Source organism: Mus pahari, chromosome 5 (genome assembly GCF_900095145.1).
Source record: "Mus pahari chromosome 5, PAHARI_EIJ_v1.1, whole genome shotgun sequence".
In the NCBI taxonomy this organism is placed as follows: domain Eukaryota; kingdom Metazoa; phylum Chordata; class Mammalia; order Rodentia; family Muridae; genus Mus; species Mus pahari.
In genome coordinates, this window is record NC_034594.1 from 62,080,465 (window position 1) to 62,099,500 (window position 19,036).

At 40.3% G+C, this 19,036-nt stretch overlaps 1 protein-coding gene across 1 annotated transcript in view; it reads right to left on the minus strand.

The window, feature by feature from the left end:
• Nucleotides 1-3,507: 3,507 nt before the first annotated feature.
• The window catches only part of Pid1 (phosphotyrosine interaction domain containing 1), a 218,910-nt gene continuing 203,381 nt past the window's right edge, over nucleotides 3,508-19,036 (minus strand). Inside the window, exon 3 of the mRNA XM_021197711.1 lies at nucleotides 3,508-5,706. Coding sequence (XP_021053370.1) covers nucleotides 5,230-5,706 — 477 coding nt within the window. The 3' untranslated portion in view covers nucleotides 3,508-5,229. The remainder of the gene's footprint in view (nucleotides 5,707-19,036) is intronic.

A 19,036-nucleotide genomic window follows, 5' to 3' on the forward strand; every position in this document is an offset into this window, starting at 1 on the left:
AAGAATTTTGGAGTTGCCTCTCATGGCTACAAGTCTTTAGTCTTAGCTTAAAATTAGTTTAGGGTATAACTGGGAGATGGGAAGAACAAATTTTGGGGATCCTTAAGAAATGCTATGTTGTACTTGAAAGTATCACGGTCTTCCACCTAACTAAAACCTTAAATAGAAGAGTTGCGGTATGAATGAAGAACATCCTCTACAGGCTTGTGTATTTCAACAGTGGTCCCCAATTGGTGAAGCTGCTTGGGGAGGTAATAGAATCTTTAGGAACACATCACTTGGGGTACGTTTTAGGGATTATAGACTCAACCCTGCTCTTTCATTCTGCTTCTCAAACGCTGCCGCCCCCCCTCCATGTTTCTCCTGCCACTTCTTCCCCAAAATGGGGACTCTATCTATCTGAAGCCACAGGCAAAATCAACCTTTTGTTTTTGTTTTGTTTTGTTCTGCCTAGGTTACTTCGGGTAGAGTGTTTATCTCGATGTATTAGTGTACGTTCTATTGCTGTGATAAAACATTATGGCCTAGAGAACTTGATAAGGAAAGGGTTCATTTGGCTTACACTTCTATTTCACAGTAAATCCTTAAGGGATACATTAATGCAGAAACTCAAGGCAGGAATCTGGAGACTGAAACTGAATCTGAAGTCATGGAAGAACATTGCTTACTGGCTTATTGTCCATGGCTTGCTTAGCCTGCTTTTTGCTACAACCCAGGACCTCTTGCCCAGGAGTAGCACTGCCCATAGTGGGCTTTGCCCAGCCACATCAACCATTAATCAAGAAACTGTCCCCACAGTGTTGCTTACAGGCTACTCTGATATAGGCTCTGCTTAATTGAGGTTGTGTCTTCCCAGATGATCCTTGTATAATGGTAACAAAAAGCCAACCAGCACACACAGCAGGAAAGCAACTAATGCATGTGGTGTCCAACCGTAGTGTCAATCTTTGCATTAGTGGACCATGAGCCCCAGCATGTGTGGTCTCAGATTCATAGTACATACTATATTCCCTCCTAAAAGTGGAAGAAACCATAATGTACAGGCAATTAAGGCAGAAAGGAGGAAGATGGAAAGTAGGGGGTAAAGATGACAGAAGAAGAAAATAAAAGAGAAAAAAATAAGGGACAGAAGAAAACAAAATGTTTTCTATATTGTGAGTCTTGTGAAGAACTCAGCTGAATCCCTATGTATCCCACTGTGAGAATGGAAATGTGTCTCCTTCAATACCTCATTGGTCAAAATGACAGAAATAAGTAGAAACCACTATATGACCAGCATGCTGTAATCTGCTCAACATAGGTGCCATGGATATCTTATCTGTCTGTTTCCTTGAGTCATGCATATTACATTTCAGTTGTATGGTTTGTCTAACATTGTTTTTTCCCCATCTAACCAAATATCCTTAATTTGTCTTTATAATTAGTTAAAAGATAATGTTTTGCTTCAGTAAAAAGCTATTTTCTTTTTCTTTTCTTTTCTTTCTTTCTTTTTTTTCTTTTTCATCTTTGATGAAAATGGGAAAGTAAAGGAGCCTTCTCAATTTGCAGGATTTTGCCCTTGAACCTGTGACATGCTGATTCTTCCACCTATGAAGCCTTCCATCCAGTCAGCAGCCCTCTAAAAGACACATAATTAGTTCCTCCTTTTGCCTACTAGGGATGTTGGAGATAAAACATGAATACCACCAAACAACACAAAGATAGTTTCCACCATCCTAAAAACAACTTAACATCCAAGAGATTTAAATAGGCATTTGTGTAACTATAAAAATAGATGTGTAGTTGGAAACCACAGTGAATAACATAAAACCATAGAATATTGTAGCAGAAAGACTGGATTTAGAAGGTTTGGGGTTTTGATGTTGTCACTATTGTTTAGGTCTTAAATTTTTATTTTAAGTGCACTTAGTGATCATAGAGGGCACTGAATAACAGGACCCAGGACCCATAACAGGACATCAGATCCCCAGGAACTGAAGTTGCACGTGTATGGGACATACCTGATATGAGTGCTAAGAACCAAACCTGGGTCCTCTGCAAGACCAGCAAGCGCTCTCAACTGCTGAGCCATCTCCTCAGTTCTTCACTCAAAGTTCTTGCATACCCTCGTGTAAACAAAATTGAAGGGGTATTTTGATGTGGTATAACCAGAGAATTTTGTCCATTGCCCATAGCCAGAAAAATAACTTAACGTAATCAAAATTTTATGTTATGTTAAATCTCTTGGACGTTTGCTTTTAAAATTTTGTTCCTGTTAAAAACACTTCAAAAATGAGTAGGGAGGAGAGTATTTATAAAGTTTTAGTATTCTAATTTAAAATAAACTAGGTTTTGAGAGGAAATAAAAATCCAAAGACGACGAATCTTGTCCCAACACAGCAACGATGCCACAGCCTCAGATGGATCTCAGTACAAGTCCTGGCTAGGTCCCTGTGGCCAAGGATGTAGATCTAAGCCCCTGGCTCCTCACTACTATAGTAGTTTCCATATTACCACTAGGTTGTAATGCATGGGCGTTAATGATCATGAGAGTAAAGGGCGTGGCCACTAACCCAAAGACTCTAGTACAGAAGGGAACAGGAAACATTTAAAACACAAAGAAAGGCTGGAACATCCATTTTAGAGGAATAACAACTGGCTGTCAAGAAGGCATCATTAGTTAATTCAAAGATACCACTCTGTGTTCATCTTCAATTGCTTACCCATCTTCCCAAGCAGAATGCTGTGTGGGTATTATCCAAGCCAGTTATAGCATGCCACACATCATACTCAAAACAGAATTTCAGCAAAACCCTTTTATAATAAATATCAATGTATGCAGAGGGGTTCTGATGCCCAGTTAGTGAGGGAGCAGATGTCACTGCTTTGAGCTGTACTGGCCGGGCTCTTTGCTTCTTCTTTTCCATCTCTTTCATACTTCTTTCTCCACTTCCTCTTTCCTTGCTCCCGTTCCCTCCTATCTCCCTCTACCCTCCTTCCTCCTCTCTTGTCCTATTGAAATTCAAGGACAAGATATGAAACTGGAATTGGGGGAACATCAGATCCAGAGGAGCACCATTTCAATCAGACTTTGGTAATAATCCACACCTGAATGCATCTGTGCAGCAGGCACCCGTTCTTTCTCCTTCAAAGTCTTTTTGTGTTCGTTACTGATTCCGTGAAGGACACTGCTCTTCACTTTATTAATGTGACCATTCTGAGAGATCACAGCCCAGGGGAGACAATTTTATCCACTCTTCAAAGGTATCATCACAGGTTTACCTTTCAGAATCAGGATGGACAATTCCTGTACATGGGCGGGGGGAGGGGAGCTAAATGGAAATTATTTGCAAAATGTTTGGAAATATTCTTCTCTGAAATAAGTCCATCACATTAAGCATGAAGATCAACACCATTAAGAACATTATTGTTAAGGGGTATCCAGCTATGAAAAACAAATTGAAAAAGATTTCTAAACACAAGGAATGCCCTATGCTTGATCAATTAAAAACATAGATAAAATTGCCCTGTTTACCAAGTTTGATTTATTTTACATGTCAAATTTCCATTTCTTAAAAAAAGGGAAGTTCATATAAAGTGTGAAACGCCCTGGCTTTATTAACACAAACATACTTTTATTAAAGAGTGAATGCATTTTTCTAAAGAATAGTTTACATATATCATAAAGCAACAAGCATATCTTCAGGAGGTGAGTCCTCACCAATACGACTCCATGCTTATTGTACATGCCTTGAAACTGGACCCACACAGGGGACTTACAAACATACACACACACATACACACACACTCATACACACACACAAACATATACATGGGCACGCGGGTACACAGACCAAAAATACCAACACCATTGCTGTCTGGATTATATTAGCTCTCACTTAAGGCTTCTAAGGTACCCCGTTGCCCCTGACATCGCCAGAAATAAAAACACACCTTTTAAAGGAGCAATATTACTTGAAAAAGTAGATCATTTGCCACCTTAATGTGTCTATTCACCTTAAATGTGTATATTTTCCATGACTTTTAATGAGAGGCAAAGATCCTGAAATTGAGAGATGTCAAGTTACCAGTGAGAATTGCTCTTCAGAACTGATAGTCAAAGGGGTCACTCAGACTCTAAAATATCATTTTCAGGACAACAAGATCATGTTTCCCTTTAGGTTTCCAGAAAGACATGGGATTTCTAGGCAAACTGACTTGATGTCACTCATTTTCTACTTGAGTTTCTTGTTAAATGATGGGGCAAGACTTCCAGGGCAATGCCATGTCAGAGTTTAAACTTTCCAAAAGGAGTCATTCAACAAGATTCATAACCAAGGAAGTTATATCTCAGGGCTTGCTAAAGGGAAGCCTCTATAGACTTTGGCCACTCATCCACTTCTTTACTAGGGTTTCTGATGTCTGAGATTCCTGGTTGGTTTCCTGATCATTTATTTACTTAATTTGTTATTTTCTTCCCTTTTGGAGTCCTGCAGTATGTTGAGCCTTCATCCCTTTCTGGGAGGTTGGAAGGACAAAGAACTTGGTGGTGGGAGAAGGAGGGGAACAATCATTAGTTGCAAGAATTCTAAGAAAATAGAGGAAGTGAATACAATAGGAAGGTACTACTTGATATATTCATGTAAATAAAAAGCATTATCTTTAACTGTGAATTAACTGCCATCTAGCGCGCTGTTAGTTGTAAAGCTCAATCCAAGCTGTGCTGATTCACGGACTGAGGAGAGTATCTGCAAACATGCCAAGGGAGAAGAGCAACCAGTCCGTCCCTTCCATCCTGCAGCCTCCACACCAGCAGCACCTCCCCATGCCTCCCGCCTGCCTAGGGATCACAGAGATGCCACTAACACTCTTGTTGGATTTCATAAGGCAGATTGGAACAGTCCGTCAAACTACAGCCACGGAGTATTTGCCTGAGAATGGTGAAAATAGGCGTGGAGATCTCCCAGCAGGAAGTGTTGGAATAGGAGAAGGAAAAAAAAAATCGAGAGGAGAGTCTGGAACCTTCCTCCCCATCTGTATTCTCCTCAAGATCACGGCAGCAGCAGATTTCAATGTCACATAATTAACGATATGATTCTTTAGATTTAGAATCACTCTTCTGAATTTAAAAAGCATGATCAGCCAATAGGTTGGCAGTCTTTTCGTACCAAATTTGAATCATTACAGACACGTCTAGCTTCTGAAACTCCTTGCCCAAATGCTGCCTTCGCTGGAACATCTTAAGTTCCTTCAGCCATCGTCAGATTCCAATTCCTGGGAAGCCTCTTCCGATGAGCTGCTCCTATGGATCCGCCCATCACTCTTCATACTGTGGAAAGTCTTCTTGAATGCCTCCATCATGGCGTGCGCCAGCTTCTTGGCCTCCAGCTTGCTCTCACATTGCACTGCATGGCAGTCCATCTGGTAAGATAGGTCATCGTTGATCTCTCTGTACACCCAGGCGAAGATGTTGGGGCTCACGTTGTGGTCGGCTGTGCAGTAGGCGATGCGAGCCACCTGGAAGGTATCCATGTGTACTGTTGCTTCGCCCTTGTGGTCAAGGTGATGAAGCCACACTTGAAACGGCCGGATCTCTAGGAGGGCGTTGGCCGGAAAAACATCTTCTCGAGCCAGTGTGTGTTTCTTCCAGAGCTCAATGACTGGCTTCTCGGTGCAACCGGACAAAAACTGCATGCCTGTGGTAGAGACTTTTCCCAGATAGGTGACCTGCAGATGGGAGACAGGAAACAGAGCAAAGGGTCAGTCTGATGCACTGAGCTTATTCTGATAGCAGAGCAACTTGATAGACACCAAAGGGGTATGCATACTCCTTGACCCTTGGAAGTGGAATTTCTTCTCTTTCTTTCTTTCAAGTTTTCTCCAGGACAAATGTTTACAAACTATAAATAGAGTTGGATATTTAGAAAATCTAATTCTTCGAGCACAACTTTCCCCTCCCAACCCCCCGCCCCCCAACATTTGAAAGTGGCTGATGATGCTCTTTCCTTTCATTTGGTATTTCTTTGAAATCATAGGTCACTAGAAGTTTACTTTCAATCAATCAGAAATGCAAGCACTCAAGGAGAGCAGGAAACCAGGAGTCTGCAAACCAAAGCCTTTATTAAGCTTATCTCTTGGCTGGATCCTTCCCCCCCCCCCCATCCTTCCCTTCTTGACTTCCTTTGTGCTGCTTGCTTCCAGCTAATACCAAAGACACAAAAAGTGTTCTGTCTAAAGAACAGCCTGAAGCGTGACTCGTTTCCTTCCGCTGAGACGTTTTTTTAAAAATGCCACAATGCCTATCTGTTTTTTTTAACATAAACAGTTTTTGAAATGATGGGTATTTGGTTATGTGGCTATATCTGAGAGATTAGATAAGACTAGAATGCGAGGTTATCAAATATCTAGATAGGCACTATTAACACTAGGAAAAAATAATTCTAAAGGATTCAGATACTGAGTTTTAAAAAATGCTTATGGAAAAGCAAAAGGATTCAGATGGTGAATACACTTGCTACCAAGCCTGAAAACTGTAGTTTGATTCCTGAACCCACATGTTGGAAGGAGAGATCTGACCTCCACTAGTTGTCCTCTGATCACTACACATGTGCCCTTGCTCCTAGTCTGCCAGGAGGTATACATAATTGTTTTTCTCACTGGAATGGGTAAGACTGTTGCTCAGCAGTGCTACCGTTAAAGAACTACAGGAAACCTAAGGGGCCAATTAACAATTCAAAATGTATAGAGTTTGGTTGAAATTTAGACACAGAGATCTAAACACTATGAATGTGAGGAACAAGGTACAAAATAGATGAATGGAATTTAGTCACAATGGTGCCAAGTCAATGGTTATGATTAGTGGGACCACAGCACTGCATACAAAAGCTTTAGAACATGAAAGTGAGGTTTTAGTGCAACACTTGTGCACTGGTTCTCTCTGAAACAAGAGCTTCCCTTTAGAAGTGTAATTGTGCTGGGTCTGGCAATGCAAATCTTCAATCCTGGCAATGAAAAAAAAAAACTAAGGCACGGTCCGTTCCTAGATTTTTGTCTGCAGAAGATGGGCATATGGCTACTCCATGAGAAAAGATGTTCAACATTGATATCCGTGTTGGGTTTCATCAACTTGACATAAGCTAGAGTCATCAAAGAAGAAGGAACTTCCTTTAAGGAAATGTTGCCATTTCATTGACCTGTAGGTAAGCCTGTGGACATCTTCTTCTTTGATAAAGTATATGGAAGATGGTAGAACACTGGGCACTCCCACTCTCAGGCAACTTGTCCTGGGGGTTATAAGAAAGCAAACTGAACATGAGGAATGAGCTAGCAAGTAGCATTTCTCCATGGTTGTTGCTTTGGTTCCTGTCTCCAGGTTCCTGTCCTAAGTTCTCATGTTGGTGTCCATCAATGGACTGTGACCTGGGTTATGTAAGTCAAATAAACCCTTTTATCCTCAAGTTGCTATTGGTCATGGTCTTCTACTACAGCAATTGAAACCTAACTCAGACACTGATTATTTGAGAAACATTATCAGAACTGCAAGAAAATACTATTAATACTTAAAACACATTACTATGACTGCTACCAAAACAATAAATGATGATTATAGGCATTAGCATGATGAAAAAATGATACCACATTGGAAGATTTAAAAATCATATGGAAATAATATTTTGGCTAGTTATTCATCAGACAGTAAAATACTTTTTATCTACTTGACACAGCCTAGAGTCACCTGAGAGAGGTCTTAATTGCCAAAATTATATTGATCCATAGGCATATTTGTATGTGTGCATGTGTGTGTGTGGGGGGGTATGCATATTTGTATGTGTGCATGTGTGTGTGTGGGGGGGGTATCTTAATTGGTAATTGATGTAGAGGCTCACTGTGGGCAGTCTTTCCCTGGGTAGGTGGTCCCAAGTCTATAAAGAAGGCTAGCTAAGCATGAGTCTGTTTATGAACCATGTAGCATTCCTCTTCAAGCTGTTGCTTGAGCTCCTGCCTTGATGTCCCTCATTGATACACTGTGACCTGGAAGTGTGAAGCAAATAAATCCTCTCCTCCCTTAAGTTGCTTTTAGTCAATTTTATCCCAGCAGAAAGGAAACAAGGATGTTTGGCTCAGCCTACATATTTATAAAGGAGGTTGGTGTAGCCCAAAATTTGGGAAATCAAAGTCCAAGAGTGGGGCAAGGTACTGGGGAGTGTTGGTTAACTTCAGGCAAGGGCAACTGATAGACACATCTTAGCAGAATATCAATAAAAAGAAGAGGTTGGATGCTGAGCAGGAGCAGAGACAAAAGAAGAGGGTGGGGATCACTTAGCTTGAACTTTTACAACGTTCTCTCAAGAACTATAAAGGAACTCACTCAAAAGTATCTCATGTCTCTACTAATTCCCACTTCCTCCAAAGTACTGTTCGGTCCCACAGCACCAACCTGAGGACTGGCCTCTAATTGTGGGTTCATTGGACCTATACAAACTACTATAGTTCATCAAAAAGTCAAAACAGATTTTGATTCACATGACTCATTTGTCCTTCTCAAAAGAGCAAATTGCTGGGTCTTAATGGGATAATTTATATGTTCAAGATCAAAGGACCCATTATGCCTAATGGTTAAAGTGTGGAAAAAACCCAAGGCCCAGCATCACCCAAGTGAATATGCAGATACACTGATACAGTGAAATATTATTTAGTGCCAAGGGGAGGAAATTCTTGCATATGCTACCACATGGATAAAATCTGAGACTGTTAATGTTCAACATAATAAGTCAGTCACAAAATAGACAAAGATTGCAATTTATCACATAGTAAAACAGACACAAAAACTAGATTGGTGGGAAATGGAAGCTTGAGGCACAATGATTGGCTGCTCTTGCTTGGAGGATTCTGAGCTTCTGTTTTAGAAGCCTGGAAGAGTTAAGTGGCTCAGTGGAGGTGAGGGTGCTGGAGAATCCTGTTGTATGTATTCTAACACACACACAAGGAAACAACTAATTTGGGTACCTAAATTGAAAATACAAAGTACATCCATTCTGCTTTTTGAAACTAGAAATAACCAAGTTTATATGTGAGAGAAAGGTAGTATGGTGGAAGGGGAATTCTTTTGCTATACTTTCTGTGCTCTCTCTCTCTCTCTCTCTCTCTCTCTCTCTCTCTCTCTCTCACACACACACACACACACACACACACAAACACACTTCTTTCTGAAAGTTATACAGAGAATTCCACTGCAAGATAATTAAAAGGTACTTTTTCAAAAGATTTTCATTAAAAAGCTGTAGTTAACTCATCCGAATCAAAAGCCATTTCCTAGTAATAAAATTCTGACAGCCATCCAAAGAAAAAGTGTAACTCTCCTTATAGATGTTTACTATCCATAAGGTAAAGATTTTTAAGGAAAATAGTTTTATTTTGGAAGTATGTTTGGGGAAGAATGGGGCAGAAATTCGAAACTCAATGGTCTTAATGAAAAATTAATAAATGTTATTTAATAATGCATAGATATTTATAAAGGGAATTTTAAAGCATTGGGGTAAAACATGGTATATAGATTAAATCCATTTGGCTAAGCTAGTGTCTACTTTCACCAGTGACAGAAAAAGAGCCACTAAGTAGCATTGCTAAAGGTCTCAAGACACCATTTACCTATGTCCATCACTTGCTATGTCCATAGCAAAATCAAACTCCAAGGGCATGGGAAAGTTCTAAAGGATGTTTGTATCACATATGATGGTAAAAGCATTGCATGCATCAGATTCACTGACAACTATGTGGGTTAGGATGGGAATATGCAGATTTAGTGACCCATCTTGAAATTTGGATATTCTATTAACTCAGCAGCCCCAGAAGGTTGTACCTCTAATGGATGGGGCTTAGAGGGAACAAATCCACCAAGGAGACATTCACTTCTTTCATGCCTCCCCTCTCTCTCTCATCACGTGCAACTGATGCTGTTTCACAGCTGTGCTGGTGTTGGGACATCCCAAGGTAACACACACTCACTGAGCTTGGTGTTCCCAGTGCCTTGGAGCAGAGAAGATGACAAGCATCCCATGGAGAGATAAAACAATTTGTCCAGGCTAGCTGGGAGCCAAGACATAAGTTTGGACAGTAAGATCCAGGACCCTTGCCACCATCTGCTGCAACCTATCTGTACTCCCATTGATGAGCCCGTCATACAGAGGTCAGCCTGCCAGAAGGCTCCCAACAAGTGTTGCTGGTTTAGGTATCACTCTCCAAGGGGTTGAGAAGTCTCCATTCATTCTTCCTGGAACCCAGAAAAACTCAGCAAAGTGGTGAAAGGAAGTGATTGATCTACAAACTATTTTTTAATGTTCAAAAAAAAAAAAAGCTTTAAAAAGTGTTTGCTGACAGCACCTTTCTTGTGGTATACCTATATATAATTTATCAAATAATAAATTTCACTCATATGGGGAGGTTTGAGGGGGTGAAATAATTTAAGGCATAGCATATATAATAGAAAATGTGTACCTATCTTTGGCCAGTGTGGAAACCACTGATCTAAACCAAATCACCCATTTTTCAATGAGAACTCAACAGCTGTTCCAGGTCGACCAGTGAACAGAAGTAGCACTTGGGTCTATGTCTCCCGAGTTGCAGATGAGTGTCCATGTTATTTACCACATCCCTCCATGATCTGGCTTCTAGGAGTCATACCATAGGTATTATTACAGTGGAAGTTCTATATGACTTTGACTGCACTTCAGTGGCCAGTAGTTTAGTTAAGCACCAGGTTGCTGTATAGGTATTTTTTATTGTGACTAGCATCCAAGTCAATGATGTTTGAGTGAAACAAAATTATATTCATAAGAAAGATAGGTCTGGTACCATTTCCTGCAAGGCTATTCCCCAAGGAATCTGCCTACTCAGTCAGGGTACTGTCTATAATGTACCAACAACGCTAAAAAGCAAACAATACAATTTTATCAAATGCATATTCTCTATAGCATATTTATGCTCAAGCCCTTATATATTTCAGTAATTTTTCCTATGGTCACAGATATCAAGAATATTTGAATACATCAACATTTTTATGGGTTCTATTGATAAAACCTAAAACCACATTGATAGGAACTTTGCTGAGAAATATATTGTTTTGTAAAGTAAATTAAATAAGACTTAATATCCAGGAATAATTAATTAAATTTTATTAACAACTTCAATGAAACCATATATATATATGTGTGTGTATTACATGTGTGTGTATATATATAACATGTGTATATATAGAACATCTGTGTGTACATATATGACATGTATATGTGTATATATATACATATACATATATATACACACAAAATATGTATATGTGTTTAAAAAATTTCTGCTGTGAACCATAGTATATATCTCATAATTATGGGTTTAAGTGATTGATGTTTAAGTAAATTTGCTTCTTTTATCCATACTATATTAACTTGTTTCACTAAAGCAGAAAGAAGATTTTTACACCCTATCTTTCACTTACCAAGCAATTCCAATATGCAATTTTGTCCTGTCATTTGGATCTTGGATATGTGAAGCTTGGAAATATTGTCACTGTCACTATCAAAGACGGAAGCCATTTATCTAAAGGGCATTAAAGTATGCCCCTGAAGACAAAGGCACTTAATAAAAATGATACTACATGGAAGCTCACATTCCCTTGTCAGGTCCCATTGGGAGAGCTAACCTCAGGATGGTGAGACCCAGAACTGAGTCATCCAGTAGCACGGAAACAATTAATTTCATGACTAGTCTGGTAACTCACCCTTGTTTTCTCAATACTGAGGTATACTGAGGGTGGGACTGAAGTTCAGGAGCCTGCTATAGACCCCTGGATGGTCACATGAGAACATTGCCTTAATGCTGAATCAATGGGGCCACATACCCATCTCAAAGATTTTAACCCAGAAATGTTCCTGTCCAAAGGAAGAACAGGGATTTAAAAAAAAAAAAATGGAGCAGACACTGAAAAAAGGGCCATCTGAGAACTGCCCCACCTGGGAATCCATCCTGTCTGCAGACACCAAACCCAACACTGTTGCTGACAGAAGTCACTTGCTGACAGGAACCTGGTATGACTGCTCCTTGGGAGGTTCAGCCAGCAACTGACCAATGCAGATATGGATGTTTGGAGCCAACCACCAGACTGAGCCCATGGACCCTGGTTAGGGAGCTAGAGGAAGGACTGCAGGAGCTGAGGGGGACTGAAATCCCATAGGATGAACAATATCAGCTGGCTGGATCACCCAGTGCTCCCGGGGACTAGACCACCAACCAAGTAGTGTACAGGGGGGGATCCATGGCTTCAGATACATATGTAGCAGAGAATGGCCTTGTCTGACATCAGTGGGAGGGGAGGCCCTTGGTCCGCAGGAGGTTTGATGCCCCAGAGTAGGAGGATGTTGGGGGGGGGGGAGCAGGAGAGTATGGGTGAATGGAGGAGCACCCTCATAGAGGCAAAGGGGAGGAAGGAGAGGGAGGTTGTGGGATGGAGGATTGTGGAGGTTTAACCTGGAAGTGGGATATCATTTGAAATGTAAACGAATGGAATGATTAATTTAAAATGCCAAGCAGACTGCTTGAAAATCACCCTGAGGAATGTTTTCAGGGGACAGGGACTGTGGTAGGTGAAAAATGTCCCTAATGTCAGTCCTTGGAGTATTTTTCAGTCTATTTTCCTTGGTGCACAGTTCATCAGAAGTAGACACCAGAAGGCACTAGATGTTTGTAAAGACCTACAACAGTACAACCTTGTGTAAGAAGGGATAAATACACAAAGCAATTGGCTACAGGGCCACAGCTCTCAGTAAGTGTTCTATGGAGGTAGACATAAAACAGGAGAGGGTAATCCTGAATCACCATGTCCTACAGAGCAGTAAAGATGAGTTCAAATGAAAACCTTGACACAAATTTTCACTGGAATTTGTTTTTGTTTTGTTTTACTTTAATCTTTATTTTTTTTTTCCCCAAAGCAAGGTCTGTTGCTGAAAGGAGAGCTTACTGTTGTGACTGTCTTAAAGCAATATAATTCCTAAATGCTTTTCTTTTTTTTTTTTGAGATTTATTTATTTATTATATGTAAGTACACTGTAGCTGTCTTCAGACACTCCAGAAGAGGAAGTTAGATCTCGTTGTGGATGGTTGTGAGCCACAATGTGGTTGCTGGGATTTGAACTCTGGACCTTCGGAAGAACAGTCGGGTGCTCTTACCCGCTGAGCCATCTCACCAGCCCCTAAATGCTTTTCTTAATACACACAGATCAGTAGAGTCCCCATTTCTTCTCAAAGAAGCTTCCTTTTAGGACAGACAGAGACTATTAATGAGATCCACAGTTGGTCAAATACAGAGAGTAAGGAACTGTGGGGATCCCAACCTTAATGGGTGCATCTACAATACAACTCTTATACCTATGTCTCACAGAGTATCACAAAAGCTGGAGTAGTAAATAAGGAAATATTTAATAAAAAAGAAAGAAAGAAATATTGTAAAAAGCACATTTGGTTTGGTCTTACCATTTTCTCTCATCTTCCTGATTTTAATCTTTCAAACATTGTCTTTTCTTTTATTTTCATTGTTACTGCTGAGGACTGGTCTGTTGCTATGTATTTTCATGCTAAATACTGGCACCCAAGGTCTGGTTGCCCCCAGAGACAAGGAAATCCTCACATACACCAAGTGATGCCATTAACCTTGCTTCTTAATTTAAATCTATTGGTTGAATAAAGATGCCTACAGCCTAAAGCTGCACAGAAGAGAAGCAGGTGGGCATAGTTACGGTCCCCAGGCTTGGGGTGAGAGGCAGGGCCATGAGAGGAGAGGAGGTAGAAGTTGGAGAGAAGAGAAGACACTATGGGGCAAGGGGTCATGAAAACTGGCCATGAAGGGTAGCCAGTTGGAGCAACAGCAGCCCAGGCAGAACATGGCAAGTCTGGGTTACTGACAGAGCAGACATAATGGCATAGAAGGATGCTATCTGCCCAGCTCTAGTGACTTAAAGGCTTATTGTAAATATCAAGGCTTTGTATCTTTTATCTGAGAACTGAATGATCAAAGGTGAGGCAGAAACCTCCAATTGAGATTAAATATTTAATACAACAAATAATATCATGTGCCCCTTCCTTTCCTCCCCGCAAAGCCTCCCACAAAATCCTCCTTGCTCTTTCTTGGTAGCAAGAATAGAATGAAGCAGTCACTCTTATTTTTTGATGACTGAATTGCAAGCTGGTATGACACTTCTGCATCTGCAATGCCACATCTAGGACTTTACTAAAAATATTACATCCATAAAGAAATGCACCACAATTTTATCCATTGCATTATCACTTATGATTATAAAATGCATAAAAACCTACATGCTCCTACAAAACAAAGCAGTTTGATAAATTACAGGACATCCATATAAGATGCTATTACAAAACTATATTAGATGTACTATGGTATACAATAAAAAGAATTTATTCACAGGAAATAGCTTATGGGCTATATTTCAATGTGAATCAAAGCAAACCAAAATGTTACTGCTTTGTATAAGCAAGAAGATGAAGGAAGGGCACATAGTTGTATGACTTTGCTCAGTTGGGAAAAAGGAAACCCAGAAAGAACAGGGACTGGTTTCCAACAGTGGGTGGCTGATAATAGGATTTAAATCTCACAGTTACATGAGAACAGAGCACACGCTTGGGAAAATGAGTTTTTAAACCATCATTCCACACACTTGTAATTTCCATAATCAGGGAGACAGATTAATACAGGCAACAGGAATGGGGAGAAATAGTTCAAAGTGAGATAAAACAAAAAACTGGGGCAGTCTCTCTGTATTGCAAAGGAAGTATACAACCAGAGTGAAGGGGATAAAACCCTCAAATGATGTCGCCTTCAGGTATCCCAACACTCTGTCCTTGAGCAAGAAAAACTACAAGGCAATGTGGAATTTTATTTGCTGCATGCTGCCTTGCAAAGTGGTGCAGATGTGTGATCCTCGACCTACTGTGTGCTTGCTAAAGCTGAAAGTTAAAAGAGCAAATGTGAAGAACAAGGTTCCCACTGTGAGAAGCCAATGTGGAGAGGCAAAAGGCTACACCGAACCCTGTGACTTTCCTGGGAAATTGAAGAAATTAAAACAAATCCATGGTTTCTAATGTATAGATACTGGTACTCACACAAAGGTAGATATTGTGCACATGATTGCATTCATACATGTACACATGTTCTTATCTGTGTCCAGTACCCGGTGCACAGTGGCATGTTCAGAGTAACCAGTTTTACTGGAGAAAACTGGTTCCAAGTCTGACCGTTAAAAATCTCAGACCATTCCATAACTGTGCCAGAGAGTAGAAAAAATAGAATAACAACAGCACGTCTGATGGAGAGATGGAGACCATTCTGTTGACCTAATAAGGGCTGTCTGGATATTGATATTAATGATAGTGGTGACAAGTATACACAATGAGAATCAGAGTATAATCTTATCTATATAAATGAACAAAGAAATTTTACCTAACAAAGGTAATAAAAGTTATGAGATTTATAAAGCCACAACCTGGCAGCCTCAGTTTAGTATACCTTTCAGTTAAAAAACATCAATAGGTGTTAAAGCTAGGAATGGCTGTTTAATGAGATGATAGATAGTCACAAAACCACTTCCCAAGAGTTACTCAGTAATTACAAATGGAGAGATACATTTACAGGGGACAATTTGACTCCAACCAAATGATACAGGAACAGATGCTGCAAAGATGCGCTACCTGCCTGTCAGTCACCCAGACTTTATCAAAGCAAAGCACAGAAAAGAGAAATGGGGGAGGTGAGTGTGCTAGGCTTTGGAGCTGCGATGTCCCCCAAAGGCTCGTGCTTTGAGTGTTACTTCCAGAGGTTGTAGCTCTCTTTTGAAGGCCATGGAGACTGGGAAGTAGAAGTCGGAAATGTACTCCTAAGTTCACGCCTAGCTGACTCCGCTCCCCATCTGTTGCCTGACAAAGAGCCATCACAAAATGCCCTGGCCCCACAAACCAAGCTGCCCCCAACCCCAGCACTATGCCCTTCCTGATATGAAGGGCAGTCACAGCGAAACAAAATACATCTTTCTTCCACTGAGTTGTTCCATCAGGTAGTCTGCCACAAAACCAAGAAAACTAGTTACCACAAGGACATTGTTTAAGCTTTAAAATATATAAAGGAAAAGAAAAAATGATGACCTTTGTGTTAAAGGCACCAACAAGACTCATCCCGACGGGATCTTGACGGCCATTTTTCTTTTGCTATTTAGATGAAGTATATTAGTTTGTAGTTGTACGTGCCTAGCTTACAATCCCAGTCTTTTCAGGAGGAAGAGGAAGGAAAAGTAGGGGTCCAAAGTCATCTACTACATAGACAATTCTGCACAACTACCTGTCTCAACTTTTTAAAGTAAATAAATAAAAATATGCTACAGTACAATATATCAGGACACAATTTTTCTTATGGAATCTATTAAATATGGAGATACCCAGAGCAGTGGCTTTATGGATCACTTACAATTGCCAAAGGAAGAGTACTTGGGTGGTAGGAACAAGGAAAGGTGATGTGTATGCACTATGAAGAATTACCACTTTGCTGGAGTTTGTCAGTTACTAAAGCAACGTGAGAAATTAAATGCAGGTTTGGTTGCATCACACGCTTGAATTTTTCCAAGAGAGGATTCATTAGTTTCATTAGATTCTCAAAGTGTTTAGCGACGCAAATCGACACACTGCCTATGGCAAATTTCTAGGAGCAATGTTGCTGTAGCAATGAGCATTAAAATGTTTAAGATGTTGATATGTAAATTTAATTGCCCTCCAGGGACATCTAATCTATGCCATATTCAGTAAATATATATGGGAGTCTTTCCAGGTACTGGATTCTTTTCAACAGGGTCAGTCGTCGCCGTTACCACAGCCACTAACTTGACAAATCGAAACTATTATCCTGTTACTGTTTTAGTTGCCAGTAAGATGGTGTGGTTCCGGGTGCTTCTTGGTGATTTGTATTGCTCCCTTTGTAAATAGCTCACTCAATTTCTCAGTCTACTGTTTCCATGAGGACTGTTTATATGTTCCTTCCAATGTTGGTATTTCATTTTGTTTTACATCTCCTTTGATTGCCAACAATGTCCAGAGCGATGAAAAATAAAAGCCATGGTAATGGCAGTCCTGGTCAAAAGCCCGAATTTATGTGAATTGCAGGCAATAAAAGCAAAAGAGCAGAAACACACCATAAAAAGATCATTCTGACAACCTAGCAGCTGAGAGCTAGGGACCAGGTGACCAGGAATTTACTATTGCATGGGAGCCATGCTGTAATTTCATTTATAAGTTTAAGCAATCAGTAATCCCACTGCACTCAGATCACAAACACCTTTCAGCATCTTTGCACTGTTTTTAATTCAGAGGGGAAAAAAAATCACACAAAACCATATACACAGAGCACATATAACTCTAAAAATGTTTGCTGTGTTACACAGAGAACGTGTTAAACCACGTTCCTCCAGAAGCACCATGTTGTACTCTAAAAATTATTTTAGTTCATTATTCCCTTAGGGGAGGTTTATGTATCAATTTATATGCATATATGGATTTAAAGATAGACATTCACATCTGCATGCCCTTCATATTCATAATGAACTCCATGTAGTCAAAACCCTATACATATTGATCACAGAAGAAACAGTGGAAACATGCCCAAATGGTAAAGGCATTTGTCTCTAAAACTTCCTCCAACATAAATGATTCCCAGTTTTCAAGTTATCCTCTATTGTGGTCCCTGAAGCAATATCAGAGGAGGCTGTAAGACTCGAGGCAGACAAGCAATAGCACATCACCCTTCTCCCCATTAGAAGGTGCACCTCCTTCTCACATCACAATGTTAAATGAGGGCCATGACAGAAGAAAGCCCTGGAGAATTCCCTGGTTGTCAAAATAGATGGATAGGCTCTCCAACAGGGTCCTACAATGCACACAGGAGACTTACAACATGACTTCAATTTTTCACTTACTGTCTACAACCAGGGTTTGATCAGGTATCTTCCCTCAGGAAAGCCCTAGATGCCTAGTATCCATGTATAGAACATCCTTTACTGTTCAGCCTCAGCTGAAAGACAGGGCAACATCGGCTCAGAGTCCCAGACATTTTTACATTTCTGTGCCCTCCCATGCAAAGACATTGGGAAGTTCTCATCTTACTCATCCTTCCTCCCAATTTTCCTGATGTGGTTAAATAGCATCATAATGTCCAATTACTTGACCGAAGAAGTAAGCAAGTCTATGCATGTAACAACACTGCCACATAGATGGGGACTAAAACTTAGAATGTCTCAGAAGGATGTTCAAAAATCACCTTCTTGTGAGTCCCGGAAAAAAAGAAAAAAAAAAAAACAAAACCCCACACATAGATATCTGAATATTGAGGCAAAGAAATTTCAGATATCTTTATAGTAATGAATAGAGAATAAAACTTTGCCATTAAGCATTCTATTTTAAAGGGTCCTATTTTAACCAATTTGCCAGCAGTAAGATCTCATAATAGCTCCCACTCCCCCAGGGGGCTGATTGACCATCTCTTTTACTACCAAGGACCTTCCTGAGTCTAACCGCCGTCAGACAGGTAGTAGCTTGGGGAGAATTTTTCTCCACAAATGGAGATGGGTAAAGCACTTGCTGCTTTTAAGGCAGATTCACATGTTGGCCCATTTTCTCCCCAGCAGCCCTCATACGTGAATTAAATTTACTTGGTAATTCATCATCTAACTTTACCTGGAGGCAGTGCTCATTTTAGGCAGGGAGATAAACCTGGCCTGAACATTACCCAGAGGCTACCATAGCCTCAACTTGGTGTAAAAGAGAAATATGTTCAATTAAAATTCCAGCAGTTGGCTCCCTGCAAATGTTGATAGTGGGCTCAGAACAGTGAAAGCCACTCAAGTGTTAATTTGAAACCATTTGAAAGTCTCTCTCTCTCTCTCTCTCTCTCTCTCTCTCTCTCTCTCTCTCTCTCTCTCTCTCTCTCTCTCTCTGTGTGTGTGTGTGTGTGTGTGTG